Source organism: Aphidius gifuensis, linkage group LG3, assembly GCF_014905175.1.
Source record: "Aphidius gifuensis isolate YNYX2018 linkage group LG3, ASM1490517v1, whole genome shotgun sequence".
NCBI lineage: Eukaryota > Metazoa > Arthropoda > Insecta > Hymenoptera > Braconidae > Aphidius > Aphidius gifuensis.
The window spans coordinates 21,286,693-21,301,082 of record NC_057790.1 but is presented as its reverse complement, the minus strand read 5'-3'; the positions used below and the strand labels follow the sequence as shown (position 1 = coordinate 21,301,082).

Genomic DNA, 14,390 nt, shown 5'->3' with positions numbered 1-14,390 from the left:
TTACTTGTAGTTCTAGATATTATTATTTTTTACTAGCAAATATTCCCCAGCTTTCTTTGGATGCTTGTTCAAATGCAACATTCAATTTTATTTTTATATATATATATTTTTTTTTTATTGATAAACATAAATTACAACTTGCACTTTGGCAATAATGTTGAGTGAATTGTACTATCTTAATTTCAGTTCAATAAATAATCATTCATTCTTCATATTATTTTACAATACACATAATTTTATATATATATAATAATTTAATTATATAACCATTGTGTATACTCATTACAAATATTTCATATTGACATAAAAAAAAAAAAAAGAGAAATTACGTAGGAAAAATGTTTGTTTATTTTTTTAAAAAAGTAGCTTATATAAATTCAAAAAAAAAAGGGTAGAAAAACAAATGACTATGATTTTTTTTGGATGAATAAATCAACCATATAATAAAAAAGAAAAAAAAAGTATTTTCAAATGCTTGTTTCAATTAAAATGAATTGTATCTTTGGATAACAATTAAAAGATAGCTATAGTAGGATAAATAAATAGGCCAAGTATAAAGCTAATGTCAGTTGATGCTCGTACCAGTTTTTAAAAATGCATAAATACCAATAGCTAATATTGTAACAACAGTTATTGTACTGTAACTACGTAAACGATATGGCATACGTGATTGTGGAATAGCAACTTTTAATTTTCTTAATCTTTCACGTTCAATTCTATTATTTTCAGCTTTTATTTTCCATTCTTTTTCTTTTCTTTTTCTTTTATGATCATAATCATAAACATCATTACTTATTGAATCTGGTGGATAATCTCTGTATAAATTTTTAGCTGTTATTAAAAGTTCTTCAAATGGTAAATCATCTGATAGCTGTAAAAATAAAAATAAAACATGAATGTGCTGTTAATTAATCAACTAAATTTTAATATCAAACATTTCAAATTGATAAATTGACTTACTGTACACAAAACTTTATGTGTATGTCCCATATCAGGTGTTGTATTAAATATTTCAGTTGCTCTATGTGCAACAATAACAGTACTCAAATACAATGGCATTAAAGTTTGTGTACCAAGAAAAAAATCAAATAAACGATGTAATAATTTACGATTTTCAGCGTATTTATGAGCATACCATGTTGTGTATTCAGCAAGAGCAAAATGAGGAAATAATTCAACACTAAAAGTACAAAAAAAAAAGTACATATTAGTAAAATAAAAATAGATATATAATTAATGCAACATAATGTTTAATTACTTTTCTAAATGTTCCAAAAGTTTTGGATGTATTCTTTCTAATAATGCAAATATATAAAATAATTCTTGATTAACTCTTTCCATTGTTGGCTCCATAAAACGTTCTAAAAATTCAAGTGTTATCCTTTCAAGTATACACAGACCTTTTTCTAAACCCATGACAATGAGAATTGTTGCTGCAACATCATTGTAACCTTGATAATAACTGTAATTAAAATAATCATTAATATAATAAAAAATAAATTTAATTATATTTAAATAATAAACTTACTTTAATTCTGGATGTCTGTATAGTACCCAACATATTATTTTAACAAGTTTATCTTGAAATTTTTCATGTTCTAATTCACTTGCATCAGCTGGTAAATGTCCACCACTTCTTGCAACATCTTTTAAAATTTGTTGATAAACACTATCTTGTATTTTTTTATGTATATCATTTAATTCATCAATACTAGGAATGTTTTTTCCTTCAATTCTTAATAATTGAGGCCAAAGAATTTTTCTTATATCATCTAGAAAAAAAATTAATAATTGTTTTATATTAAATATGATGTAATTATTTTTTATTATTACATTATTAATTAATTTAAATATTATATTTACCAGTAACAAGACCAAGGTTACTGCAACCAAGTAATTTAAGATCACCATATGATAATTTTGATGTAACTCTTTCTCGTATAACATTAATTTTTAATTTATCTAAACGACTTAAATTTTTAGTGTCATCATAATTATCAGTTAATTTAATTTCTTCATATATTGTATTTTTATCATTACTTATTGATTGTTTTATTTCTGATAATTTTGGTATACATGGCACATCATCATTATTCCATGCTGGCTCAGAATCATCAAGTGACATTAATGGCACTCTTGAATAATTATTTAATACTTGATTTTTATCCATTTTTTTATTTATTAATTAATTAATTGTTTTGTAAATTTTTCTAAATTATCAATCAATGATTTTTTACACGTAGTTATTTCTAATAAATATTTATGATTCATAGTAAACAGTGACACATGATTTTTTGTTGGATGGTTAAACGTCAACGTTAATAATTTTTCATGAATTATTTACCACATAATTTTGTTATTTAAATAAACTTTAATTTTGACATATTTGTTATTGCAATCTGTTTTTAATTTATGTTATCACTTATTTTCTCTTATGACAGGCATTGTTGACTGTTTTTTTTATTTTGTTTCGTCAGTTTTTTTTTTTATCATTGCATCTCATGTCAAAATGATGAGAAAGAAAAAGATAGAATGAAGAAAGAAAATTTGTAATCACGTGATTTTTAGTATTTGACATTTGTGGATTTATTTTAATTATAATAGATGTCAGCTCTAATTATTTCTTGTTTGCAATTACAAGATAAGAGATGTCACTAAAATGGGTTTTTTAAATCTTAAAATAGACCGATATTTTAAACAATTTTAGTAAAAAATTATAACAACTTATAGTTGTCTTAATTATTTAATTTTATAAATTAACAATAAATGCTTGTAATTATTATTTAACACTGGATTATTTTCTTTTTTTTATGCTTTCAATTTCTCCGTCTCTAAATGAGATAAAAAAATAAAATAAACAAATTATTGTAAAGCATAAAAAAGACCTACAATTAACTTCTTTAATTTTTTTAAAATTTTCTATTTATTATTTTCTTATAAAAGGACAAAAAAAATAAAATACAATACTCATTTTTAAAAGCTGCATAGTCAGAAATAAATTTATAAAAAAAGAAAAAGAAAAAAAAAAAAACCACTGATAAGGATTAGGTGTTATTTGTCCTCCTAAATCTCAAAGTTATTATTAGTTTATTTTTAGAAATGATGACAAAAAATTATCATCAAGTTTCGGTTATTTTTTTTTATCAACAAAAAAAAAAACTGTGTGGTCATTAGTGAGTTTATAAATATATTAGCTAACAATATTGTTAACCTGTTGTTTTTTTTTTCACAGCATATTATATATTAATTTATTTTTTTTATAAATTTTATAATAAATATTATTTTTAATATTTTTTATAGTCTAGTTTTGTTAAAGTGTGTGATAATAGTTAAAAAATAAAATAAAAAATATAATTCCTTTATCACGTCACAGTTTTGACACGTTGTTGTTTTTTTTCTCAGACAATTTTTACATTATTTTTATTAAAATATTTCAATGGGTAATACTAATTCATCATGTTTATCATTTATAAAAAAATATAAAAGAATGGACGATTACAATGATATTAATGATACAACCCAAGTATGGGTAGAATTGCATACGAAAAAAAATATTTATTGGCTTGATGATAAATGGCTTGTAAAAATATTCAAGTATCTAGATCAACATGATAGAATTGTAGTTGAATCAGGTAAAAAAAAAAAAAAACAAAGATCCTTCAAAAAAATAATAAGGTTTTTAAATATTACATTTAATAATTATTAAAATAATTTTTTAGTCTGTAAACGTTGGAGAGAATTGAGTAAAAATCAAGCTTGGGAACATGAAAAAGTTGCAGTTATAATGAAGCCTCCATCACTCAACATGTCTAGAATTCAAGAGCTGTTGTATACAAGAAATATTCTACTTCGATGTGGACCACATTTAAAAAAATTATCAATCACTTCTATTTGTGATTCAAGAATACTAAAAATTGTCAATGAAAATTGTCTAAATCTCGATGAATTGTCTCTTGGTTTAATGGCTTACAATGCAAATGATTGTCGTGGTGTATTTTCAAATATGAAAAAACTAAGGGTACTTGAAATTAGAAATCTTTATGAAATACCAGATAATTTATTTGAAGAAATTCAAGATATTTCTGAGACTGCAGCTACAATTGCATTTCATCGTGGTGATAAAGAAGCTGATATTACAGATTACAATTTAATAATTAACTTTTCATCACCGGTAATTTATAAAAAATATTATTAATTTATTTTTTACTTATTAAATTGTTTAAATATAATTATAATTTGTTTTTTCTTTTTACAGATATTTGAAAAATTTAATTTATTATGTAGTCTTACAATTGAGGATTACATTGTCAATTTAAATTTTATGAAAGTCATAAGTAAAAAACATAATATAAAAATTTTAAAACTAATAAATTGTAAATTTGAAAATCGTTATTGTATTGAATTAATATTACAACTTAAAAATTTAAAGTATCTTAATTTAATGAAAGTATCTGATGTTGATGATGATTTTCTTAAAAGTCTTTCAAATCAATGTCAAAATTTAGTAAGCCTATGTTTTTCATATTGTAGTAATATAACTGATCAAGGTATTGTTAAATTATCAAAATTAAATAATTTATATTATTTGGATATTAAAATGCAAAGAGGAAGTATGCTCATCGGTGATAATTCAATACAAAAATTTATAAATTTAAAATATCTTGATTGCTCTGGTAATTGTGCAATAACTAATTATTCAATTGAAAAAATATTATTAAATTCACCTGATATTGAAAATTTAAATGTCAGCTACACGTCAATAACATTTGAATTAATATCATCTGCTGCAAATTTAACACGAAAACGTTTGAATAATATTAAATTATATATTTTAGTTTCTTTTATTAGCCAATCTGTTGAAGATATTTTAAAAGAACCAAAATATAAATCACCTTTTTTAGTTGTTACAAAATTAAATCATAACAATCAAATAAATTTTTAAATATAAAATGAATTGAAAAATGGTTTTTATTTTTTGGAATAAATTTTCAAGATAATCAAATATATAAATAGTAAAAAATCATTGTCATTATTATATTTTAAATACTTTTTATTATTATGAGAAAATAATTTGTACTTGACCTGTCTTTTGTTGATATTTTAAATTCTTTTGTAATTTGTAAATATACGCATCATCGAGCAATCAATAGATGTACGATATCTCTTGAATAAATGATTTGTTTTTTTTTTTTTTAATTTTCTATTCCCATTAAAATTATTATATACAGAAAAAGTAGCAGAAGGACATTATCGAGTTGCCTTTGTTGAATAATCAAGCGTTGATATTACAAGATGTAAATCATTCTATTGTTTGATTTATTTTTTAGAATAATCTAGCATTATTTATTGTTTAAATAAATTTGTAAATATCAACATTCTAATATTACTAATAATTAATAAATAAATTTATTTGTAATTTTAAAATAATATTATATCTTTAACAATTAATATTTTTTTTTAATATTATTAAAAATATATTATTTATAATTTCTAAAAAACACTTGTGTACTTTTTTAAAGTTAACTATTCATTAAGCATGTTGTGTGTGCTAATCTGTCCTCGTTTAAATGCATGCCATTTTTTCAGTAATTTTTTTTACACTTTATTTAGCTACAATCGTAATAAAAGTTTATATATATATATCGATCAAAACGTACGTCCCACTTATTTACGTCTTGTTACCATACAAAAAAAACTTGTCCTATCATCCTTCGCGCCATAACTTACTCATTCCACTTTTTAATTCGTCTTAATTACAGCAAATAGAAAAAATTTTTGAAAAAAAAAAAACCAAGCATTAGTATTGTGTCGAAATATTTAATTTACTCTTAAATTTATATATAGGTATATTTTTTTTTATAGATCTGAATAATAAACAACAGTTTGTTAAAATTATTTTAAAAAATTTAAAATTCAAAACAAACAAAAATATTAATCATTTTAATTTAAACAAACAAGTTTTTTGTTATTTGATTCATTGTTATAAATAACACCTATTTATTATATCTGTTTAAAAAATAGAAAAATTGATTATATAAAATAAAAAGTTATTGATGAGATGTACAAGGACGACAACTTCATACCTTCATCACATATTTTATCACATACACGCGGAAAACGTAATATTATGTGAATTTATTTACACATTAATTATCTATTGTGAATGTTGATATAAACATAAACATTATTATAAAATCTATGAGTATCTACAACTCCATTTTTTTTTTTTTACCAATATATATCAGTCTATCTAAACTACTATTATACATAAATATATATAAATTTTTTTTCTACCAGGATCATTTGTTTTTTTCTAAATCACATAAACTTATTTATAAAATTCAATATCATATTAATTAATTATTAATTTATGTATTATTTTTTTTATTTCCATAATTATATAACAAAAAAAATTCTACAAAAAAATTGTTATTTGTAAAAAAATTTGAAAATATAAACAAGCAATTATCGAGGAGAATATCATAAACAAAAAAAACTTGTTCTTGACTTGTGTCTATTCAATAAAATTTTTATTGATATTAAATTTTTAAAAATAATATATAAAATTCAACAAGGTCAAAATTATAATTTCACACTGCGACATAATTATCAAATTAAATTTATAATTTATGTTCTACCTTGAAAATTTTCAATATCATTTCGTTTTTTATTTTTTTCAATTAGTATATATATTTAATCCATAAAAAAAGGTATTTTTAAAAAAAATTGTAAATACTATTATATTATCAATTATATATTTCTTTTTTTTTTAATTTAAACTTTTGAATTAACGTGAGATGTTACTCCTACCCATTAATATGATATCCCCCATTCTCTTGATAATACTCTGTTTAATGACATGCAATTTTGCAACGCAGCACACGACACAATGTCCTTGGGCTCGAAAATCTATATAAAGTGCCTACCAGTCGATGGAGATTTTCATCTTAGTTAAAACAGTCATTCAATTTTTTTTTTTTTTACGTTAAATTTTGATCCAGTGGTTTTATTTATTCTCTAGCCATCATGGCATTTGGAAGTTTTTTTTTACTTGCTGTTGTCAGTGTTGTTATTTCAATTGTCAATGCTGAACTTCCAGCTTGTAAGTAATTTTTATTTTAATTTTTTTTTCTATAAAAATAATTTCATTGTTTAAAGTTTATTGATATATACATGAATTTTTTCTTTATCAGCTTTGAAAACATGCTCGAAAAACTCTAATGATTATTCATCATGTTTGAGATTGGCATTCCAGGAAAATTGGCCAACACTTGTTCGGGGTAAATATTTTTTTCTATTAATAATTGAAATTAATACGAGTGATGTTTTCTTTTGTTATTGGCTATTTTTATTTAATTATATTTGTTGAATTATTTTAGGTATTCCAGAATACAAGATTCCAGTACTTGATCCATTTGTAACTGAAGTTGAACATTTTAATTTTGAAATGGGAGAAGTTACTGGTAAAATGGTTGTTAAAAATGTACAATCTTATGGAGCAGCTAAAATTCAATTTCATTCAATTAGACCTTATCATAGTGAAAATCATTTCCGTTTGGATATTGATTTTACAGTACCAAAAGTTCTTGTAGAAGGTGATTACAAAGCTGAGGGATCAATTGGTACACTTAGACACAATGGAAAAGGTTTGTAAAATTTAAAAATTAAATGACAATAATAATTTCTATTTTAATATATATATTAAAATATTTAAGAAATATTATTTAACGTTTTTTATTAAATCTTTAATTAAAATTAAAAAAAAAAAAAGGAAAAATTAACTGTCATTTAACAACTGTGCAATGTCATCTGTTTTTTTTTTGTTTTTCTATTACGTTCTTTTCAATATGATAAGCACTATTTTATAGTTTGAAAATGTTACAGTTGTGTAATCTTAAGAACAGCTCAATTAACTTTTTTTCTTTGCAAATGAATTATTAATAATTATTTTAATATATTTTAAATTGCCAGTAATTTAACAACGATTATATTTAATTTTATGCAATTTTTATTTGCTTGTGTTAATAGCAACTACAGCTAAATGACAACGCAAATATTTTAAATTAACATATTGATCAAAGTATCAATACATTTGTATAAATTTTTAATAAATTAATTTTTTTTTTTTATCAGGACAATTTAATGTAAGCATGGAAAATGTGAGATCAATAGTACAAATGGAAGGATCTATTGTCAATGACAGATGGATTTTAGATGAAGTACTATTAACACCAGAAGTTGGCAGCATGAAAGTGTGGGCATCAAATTTATTCAGAGGAAATGAAGCTCTAAGTAAGCAATAATATTTATTTTTAGAATTTTTTTTAAACTGCTGAATAGATAGAATATAATTTAATTTTAAAAATTCCTTTTTTTTGTTTTTTTAGCTAAGGTAGCACTTGAATTTGTCAACCAATATTGGCAAGTACTTTATCAAGGAATGTTACCATACGCAGCAAAAAGCTGGAATGAAAGTCTTAAAAAAATGGCTAATGATATTTTGATTAATATTCCATTCTCAGATCTTTTTCCATAAATTTATTAGTGATATTAATTAATAATAAACAATTGTTATTATTTTAAAGAAAGCCGAAATCTACCTGTTGGTGCTAATATACTTTTTAAATATTATATTAATTGTCTTAATAATTTCTTTGTACTAAAAAAAAAAAAAATACACAATTAAATAAAAGCTCTGTACTTCATTTTTTATCGATTGTTTTAATTTTTATGTTTATCAGTATAAATAAAAATTCTATGTCATTCAAGTTGTGTTTAAAAATTAAATTATCTATCGAATTTTTTGTACTTTAAAACCAACACCCCCTGAATCGTTTTGAGATTTTTTTTTATTTAACTCTATTTAATTTTTTTCAATATTTAACTTTATAAATGCTGCTGCTAACAGGGGCTCTAAGCCGAAGCAATTACAAATTTTTTTAAAACAATTTTTAAATAAAAAAATAATTTCTTTAAAATGTGTATTCTCCAATTTTATTAGGAGTCTACATTTATTTTGTCATAAAAATTTATTTCATAAAATAATCATAATTACATTATTCAAATACAAAATGAATATATTTTTCTATCTTTTATTTTCAACAAATTTCGAATTAACGTTATACAAAAATATTTCACTTATCTTAAAAATTCTTGTACATCAGAATTGATATTTGTTTTATCGCTATTATACATTGATATTTATTTTTTAATTTTTTATTATCGTCATTGATTAATTTCAATTTAATTTGTTTATTAAGGCTAGTACGTCCACAATATAATTTAAGAATAAAAAATTTAGAATGCCTATTTATAAAAATATCAATTGAAATATTTAAAAGTTGGTATTTAAAACGTATCATTTACAATTATATATTCTCAATAATACTATGATTAAAACTATGTAGGAAAATTTTAAATTTTATCAACAAAAGTACGAAAAATTATAAAAACAAATTTAAATTAACAGACGTACTATCTTAATTTGACTGATTCATTTAATTAATAATTAAAAAATAAATAATAACGTTAAAATTTTTAAAAGTGAGTATAAAGGAGGTAGTTGAATGGTTGGTATAGTAATCAAAAATAATTTCAAGTAATTTCAATGCGATAATAAAAATATAAAAATGATAAAACTGACTTTTTTTGTGTGCGATTAATATGGCAGCGTAAAAAATATTAATTTCAATAAGACACGTATAAAAAATTTAAATGACTATAAAAATTGATTATAAAATGAAAATATTTACTATTAAAATAATTCAAAAATTTGATATGAATTTCAATAAACCTATTGTTTATCGGTAGTAAATAATTTTAATCTCTAAAAGAAAAAAAAAAATGACTATTTATAAATTGATAAAAATGTCAAAGTGACAAATAATGTTTACCATTAATGAATTTAAAAAAAAAAATTGATTGTAATTTTAAAAATAAAAGTTCACAATGAACTATTTGTTTTTTTTTTTTTTTTTCTCTCCTTGAAACAAGTGTATTTTATTTTGGGGAAAACATGACTTTTTGTATTCCCATACTAGTTAAAATACCAGCAAAAATTCCAGAACTTAATGCAGCACCAGCAAGTTTACCAGCTACTGTTGCATATCGTGGTTCAACACATCTAATAAAAATAAAATATTAATGTAATAAACATGTATTATCTTACAATGAAATTTAAAATAAATAAGTGTTTTATTTTTATACGTACTTTCCACAGTTCATCATGGCAAGTGATGAAAAATAACCACTTGAAAAACCCATTGTTAATGAAAGTATAGCATAAACCCAATCATTGTGATATAAAATTGGTAAATGTCTTACGAAATCAGGTGGTGCATAATTGCAGAAAAACATAAAAGCTGGTATGTATAAAAGACGAAGACTTATTGGTACAATAAGATATTTTTTACTTGGCTATAAATAAAATAAATAACAAATTAATTGACAATTTATATTTGTAAATTAAATTTTAAAAAATAACTTACCCATTGAACCAAAGTTGCCAATAAACTACCAAGGAATGCAGTTATATTAAATGATAAAAAGCACATGAAATTTACATACTTTTTTGAGTCAATAAAAAAAGTTGAATCCTCTTGTCTTAAAATATTCATTTGAATACCTGGAAATATTGTAAGTGTAACGAAAAAAAGTAAAAATACACATAATAATTGAAGCCAGCATTGTTTAATAATCATCAAAAATGGTATTTTTTCTTTTCTTGATGAAATTTCAGTTTTAATTTGTTGTTTCTTTTCAAGACGTTCATGATATCTAAAATATTTCTGGAAAAAAAAAAGGAAACAATTTAATCAACAAAATCAAATTATTATAAATATACAATTGAATAAATTTTGTATTTTAAACTTACATTTAATGGAAGTGAAAAATAAGTATCAATACAAGCAAGTATAACAAATAATGCTGTTATAAAATAATATATTGCTGCAGATGTGTAATTTTTCGTTATCCCTCTTGTTATCATACCAATGATTGTTGCAATTATTCCACTGAGATTCTGTAAGATATTAATAAAAGATTAATAATGATAAATTTATTTGATTAATCATAATTTATTTTGTTTGGCTTAAAATACATACCGATCCTAGAACAATAGCTCCAGTATATTTACCCGGTAATTTTGCAGCCATACCATATATAGAATTTTGATAAATACCGTTTGCAGCTGATGAACAAAAAGTAAAAAATTATATCATTTATAAGATTTAGTTTTTAATTAAAAAAAAACAGTATTATTATTAACAAAACAAAGAATTTTTTTTTCTTACTATTTAAAAGAAAAACAGATCCCATTGTAACCCAAAAAAATAATGTTGTTTGATTTTCAGTATCAGCCATGGCCATTCCAATTGTGAATAAAAATATAACAGCTTCAACAACTAAACCCCAAACAATTCTTTTGCCAATATCTCCTCTACAAATAAAATTAATTTAATATAACAAAAGTTTATGTCCTTTTTTATAGAAAAACAATATAATTATTTAACTTACCCAGTTGAAAAAAATACATTAAACCAATTGAAAAATAAATTTGGCAATTGAGCAGTCAATGTAAGATAAAACATGTAATTAGATTTAAAATATAGATTGTCCTTCAACTTGACATCTTGAAAATACTATAAAAATAAATTTAATATATTTAATTTGTATGTTTTATTAAATAGAATATTAATTTAACAAAAAATTATATACCTCATTTGCATTTAAAAACATGTTCCAGGGCATAAGAACTCCAATACCATGAAGTACCATGGTCACGTAAAGAAATTTCATTCTAAAAATTAAAAAATTCATCATTAAAATATTTATTTATATTTAATTAATTATTTTTTAAAGAAATATAAATATATGAGAATTTATTTACCTATCATTTGGTGGATTAAGATCAAGATCATTATGATCCAAGACACCATCTTTACCGTTGGATTCATCATCAGATTTATTGGTTCTTTTCCAACCAGGAGATAATCTCATTGACTCACTAGCTATTTTACAAAATAAAATTTATTATTAATATAATTTATTATCAAGCAATTTAATAGATAATTATAATACTATTTTGTCATTTAAATTATTGATAAATACTGTCATATCATATGATTAATTGAACAACAATGAGCAGTCAATTATAAAACATTTAATTTTATTCACACGGATAAATTTGTAAATGGTAAGATCTTTTAGATCAACTTACATAATTTAATTTAATTAAAAAATTTTTTATGTTTCATTGAGCGTTAAATAACTTTTAAGATGTTGATTAATTCAAATGTCAATTGAATATTTAAATAATTTTATAATAAAATATTTAAAAAAAAACTTGTTTTTTATTTTATTTATTTTTGCGTACTAATCATTATAACGTTTGAGAACCGGTTGATAGTAGTATAATCATATCTATTCATTCTTTATGCCAAGTTTATTTTAATCATAAATAAAATATACTAATAATACGAAGTATATATATTTAAAATAAGCTCGTCAACAAAATGATAAAGCCGAATTTATATAATTATTATTTTCTTATTTTAAATATGAAATTTTTTTTTTTTTTTTTTATAATTATATATAAATAAATAATGATAATTATTTATTTTAAAACTTTTTATTGAAAAGTACGATAGTTGAGTATATTATCAGTGATAAGATAATAAATTAAAGCCCGTCAATTTTTTTACCTGAGAATAAAAATAAATAAAAAAAAAACTAAAAATTTTTAAAATAAAATTTCTATTTTTTTTTTTTTTTCTTTGAGGCGATAAATTTGAATAAAATTTTGTACAAGCCTAGGTGTGGCTGTCATGTTAATCAAAAAAAAAATATATAAAAATTCATCATAGATAAAAAAAAAAAAAAGATTTTTTTTTTTTCCAATCAACTGGTTGATTATTATTTTTTTTTTTTTAAACTTGAAGAGGAAAAAAAAAAAATTGAAGGAATGAAAATGTAATGAGTAAATGTAAATAATAAAATTGATAAACAATAAAATATAATTATTAATGTAAACATTTAAATTGATAATGATAAATAATATTATTTTTAAATTTACCCTTTGCAACAATTCGTGTTCCATTGGTCTCTTTAACCAGTGTCTGCTCTTCAACAACCTCTTCAGTATCACGTTTTTTATAACTCTCAGACATTCTTGTGATTTGTTTTATTTTTTATTCTGAAATCATTTTATGACAAATATTAAAGAACCAGACAAAAAAAAATATATACATATAAGAAAAACGTGTTTGTAAAATAAGCAAAAAAAAATGAAATAAAGAAATGCAAATAAAGAAATAAAAATACACAAAGAATGATGGGAACAAAAAAAAAATAAAAATGATATTTAAAAAAACCGGAATAAGATAATATAAAAATATATATAACATAAATCCAGTGTTATGTTTTTTTTTTAAGCTTTAAATTCTAAATAATCGCTGTGACACATAAAAATTAAGATAAAAATTAAATTAATCATTCAATAATAAAATTTTATCAATTTTATGAATATTTTTAAAATAATTATCGCGTTTTTTTAAAGTTAATAAAAAAAATTAATATATTGGAGTAATTTTACATGAGCTTGACACGAGGACATTGAATAAACTGCGGTCCAAATTCCCAAAAAAGAATTTGATTTCGACGACGAAATAATAATCAAATAAATTTTCGTACAAAAACATGCCGAGGAAGGTCGCTATGGTCAAATCCACATGGTTCCTATCATTTTTTTTTTTTTTATTCAATGCGCATTTACTGCAAAAATTTTGTTTAAAAAATTATTTATATTACTAAATTCATAGATTATATAAATAAATAAAGTTCATAAATTATATTATTTATTTTAGATAATAATTAATAATACTTACGTTCTAAATAAAGTTCATAATCCGTGACAATTAAGACACCGCACTTTGTTGATTGTTGCTCACAAAGTCACAATTTTGCACAATTAAAGTTTTTGCTCATGCTCACCTCTAGACCAGGCCAGACACACTGTCGGTATTTTTTTTTTTTATAGAAAAATAGCTCTTATTTTTAACAATAAGAGGCGCGACTGTACTGGCAATACTCGCGGGAAGTATTTAAATTAATTATAGCGCTAAATAAAAATTTCTACGATGTAAAAGTTGTTGAAAAATGTTGGAAAAAATTAAATTTTATGTTTTTTAAATTTACGGTGTAATTTATTATATTTTTATCCAATTAAAATATAATTATCAAATCATTTTAAATGTCAAATTATTATTTGCATAGTTTTTATAATTACAAATTGAGAAATCAGTTATAATTGTTATTATTTTTATAAAAAATAATAATAATTACAACAATTTCTTTTCCAGTTGAATAATTTTATTGTCTTTTCAAATTTTAAT

General features: G+C 21.8%; 3 protein-coding genes across 4 annotated transcripts; 1 reads left to right on the top strand and 2 right to left on the bottom strand.

The window, feature by feature from the left end:
* Positions 1 to 9: 9 nt before the first annotated feature.
* LOC122852768 (TBC1 domain family member 20) lies at positions 10 to 2,534 on the bottom strand. The gene is made up of 5 exons (XM_044152755.1): positions 1,864 to 2,534; positions 1,529 to 1,772; positions 1,259 to 1,462; positions 961 to 1,180; positions 10 to 871 (listed from the first exon to the last, which is right to left on the bottom strand). The coding sequence occupies exons 1-5, from the start codon at positions 2,168 to 2,170 to the stop codon at positions 566 to 568; spliced, it is 1,281 nt and encodes a 426-aa protein (XP_044008690.1). The 5' UTR covers positions 2,171 to 2,534; the 3' UTR covers positions 10 to 565.
* Positions 2,535 to 6,883: 4,349 nt separating this feature from the next.
* On the top strand, positions 6,884 to 9,953 carry LOC122852767. The gene is made up of 5 exons (XM_044152754.1): positions 6,884 to 7,102; positions 7,194 to 7,280; positions 7,380 to 7,646; positions 8,134 to 8,292; positions 8,388 to 9,953. Exons 1-5 carry the CDS (start codon positions 7,027 to 7,029, stop codon positions 8,534 to 8,536), a joined length of 738 nt encoding a protein of 245 aa, XP_044008689.1. The 5' UTR covers positions 6,884 to 7,026; the 3' UTR covers positions 8,537 to 9,953.
* LOC122852766 (equilibrative nucleoside transporter 1-like) lies at positions 9,947 to 14,030 on the bottom strand. Of its 2 annotated transcripts, none has more exons than XM_044152752.1 (11): positions 13,884 to 14,030; positions 13,073 to 13,192; positions 11,888 to 12,008; positions 11,716 to 11,797; positions 11,515 to 11,639; positions 11,292 to 11,437; positions 11,103 to 11,188; positions 10,874 to 11,020; positions 10,488 to 10,787; positions 10,211 to 10,416; positions 9,947 to 10,123 (listed from the first exon to the last, which is right to left on the bottom strand). In XM_044152752.1, exons 2-11 carry the CDS (start codon positions 13,164 to 13,166, stop codon positions 10,000 to 10,002), a joined length of 1,431 nt encoding a protein of 476 aa, XP_044008687.1. In that variant the 5' UTR covers positions 13,167 to 13,192; positions 13,884 to 14,030; the 3' UTR covers positions 9,947 to 9,999. The 2 variants fall into 2 exon arrangements, with proteins under 2 accessions (XP_044008687.1, XP_044008688.1); XM_044152753.1 differs by lacking the exon at positions 13,884 to 14,030 and adding an exon at positions 13,592 to 13,770.
* Positions 14,031 to 14,390: the final 360 nt, after the last annotated feature.

Excerpts from the sequence above, each read along its gene's own strand:
- LOC122852768 (XM_044152755.1), bottom strand. The coding sequence starts at position 2,170 with ATGGATAAAAATCAAGTATTAAATAATTATTCAAGAGTGCCATTAATG. Across the intron at positions 1,463-1,528 it reads TACAGACATCCAGAATTAAA|TTATTATCAAGGTTACAATG; the intron begins GTAAGTTTATTA and ends TTTTAATTACAG. Across the intron at positions 872-960 it reads CACATAAAGTTTTGTGTACA|CTATCAGATGATTTACCATT; the intron begins GTAAGTCAATTT and ends TTATTTTTACAG.
- LOC122852767 (XM_044152754.1), top strand. The coding sequence starts at position 7,027 with ATGGCATTTGGAAGTTTTTTTTTACTTGCTGTTGTCAGTGTTGTTATT. Across the intron at positions 7,103-7,193 it reads CAATGCTGAACTTCCAGCTT|CTTTGAAAACATGCTCGAAA; the intron begins GTAAGTAATTTT and ends TTTCTTTATCAG. Across the intron at positions 8,293-8,387 it reads CAGAGGAAATGAAGCTCTAA|CTAAGGTAGCACTTGAATTT; the intron begins GTAAGCAATAAT and ends TTGTTTTTTTAG.
- LOC122852766 (XM_044152752.1), bottom strand. The coding sequence starts at position 13,166 with ATGTCTGAGAGTTATAAAAAACGTGATACTGAAGAGGTTGTTGAAGAG. Across the intron at positions 11,438-11,514 it reads AATGTATTTTTTTCAACTGG|AGGAGATATTGGCAAAAGAA; the intron begins GTAAGTTAAATA and ends TTTTATTTGTAG. Across the intron at positions 10,417-10,487 it reads TGGCAACTTTGGTTCAATGG|CCAAGTAAAAAATATCTTAT; the intron begins GTAAGTTATTTT and ends TTTTATTTATAG.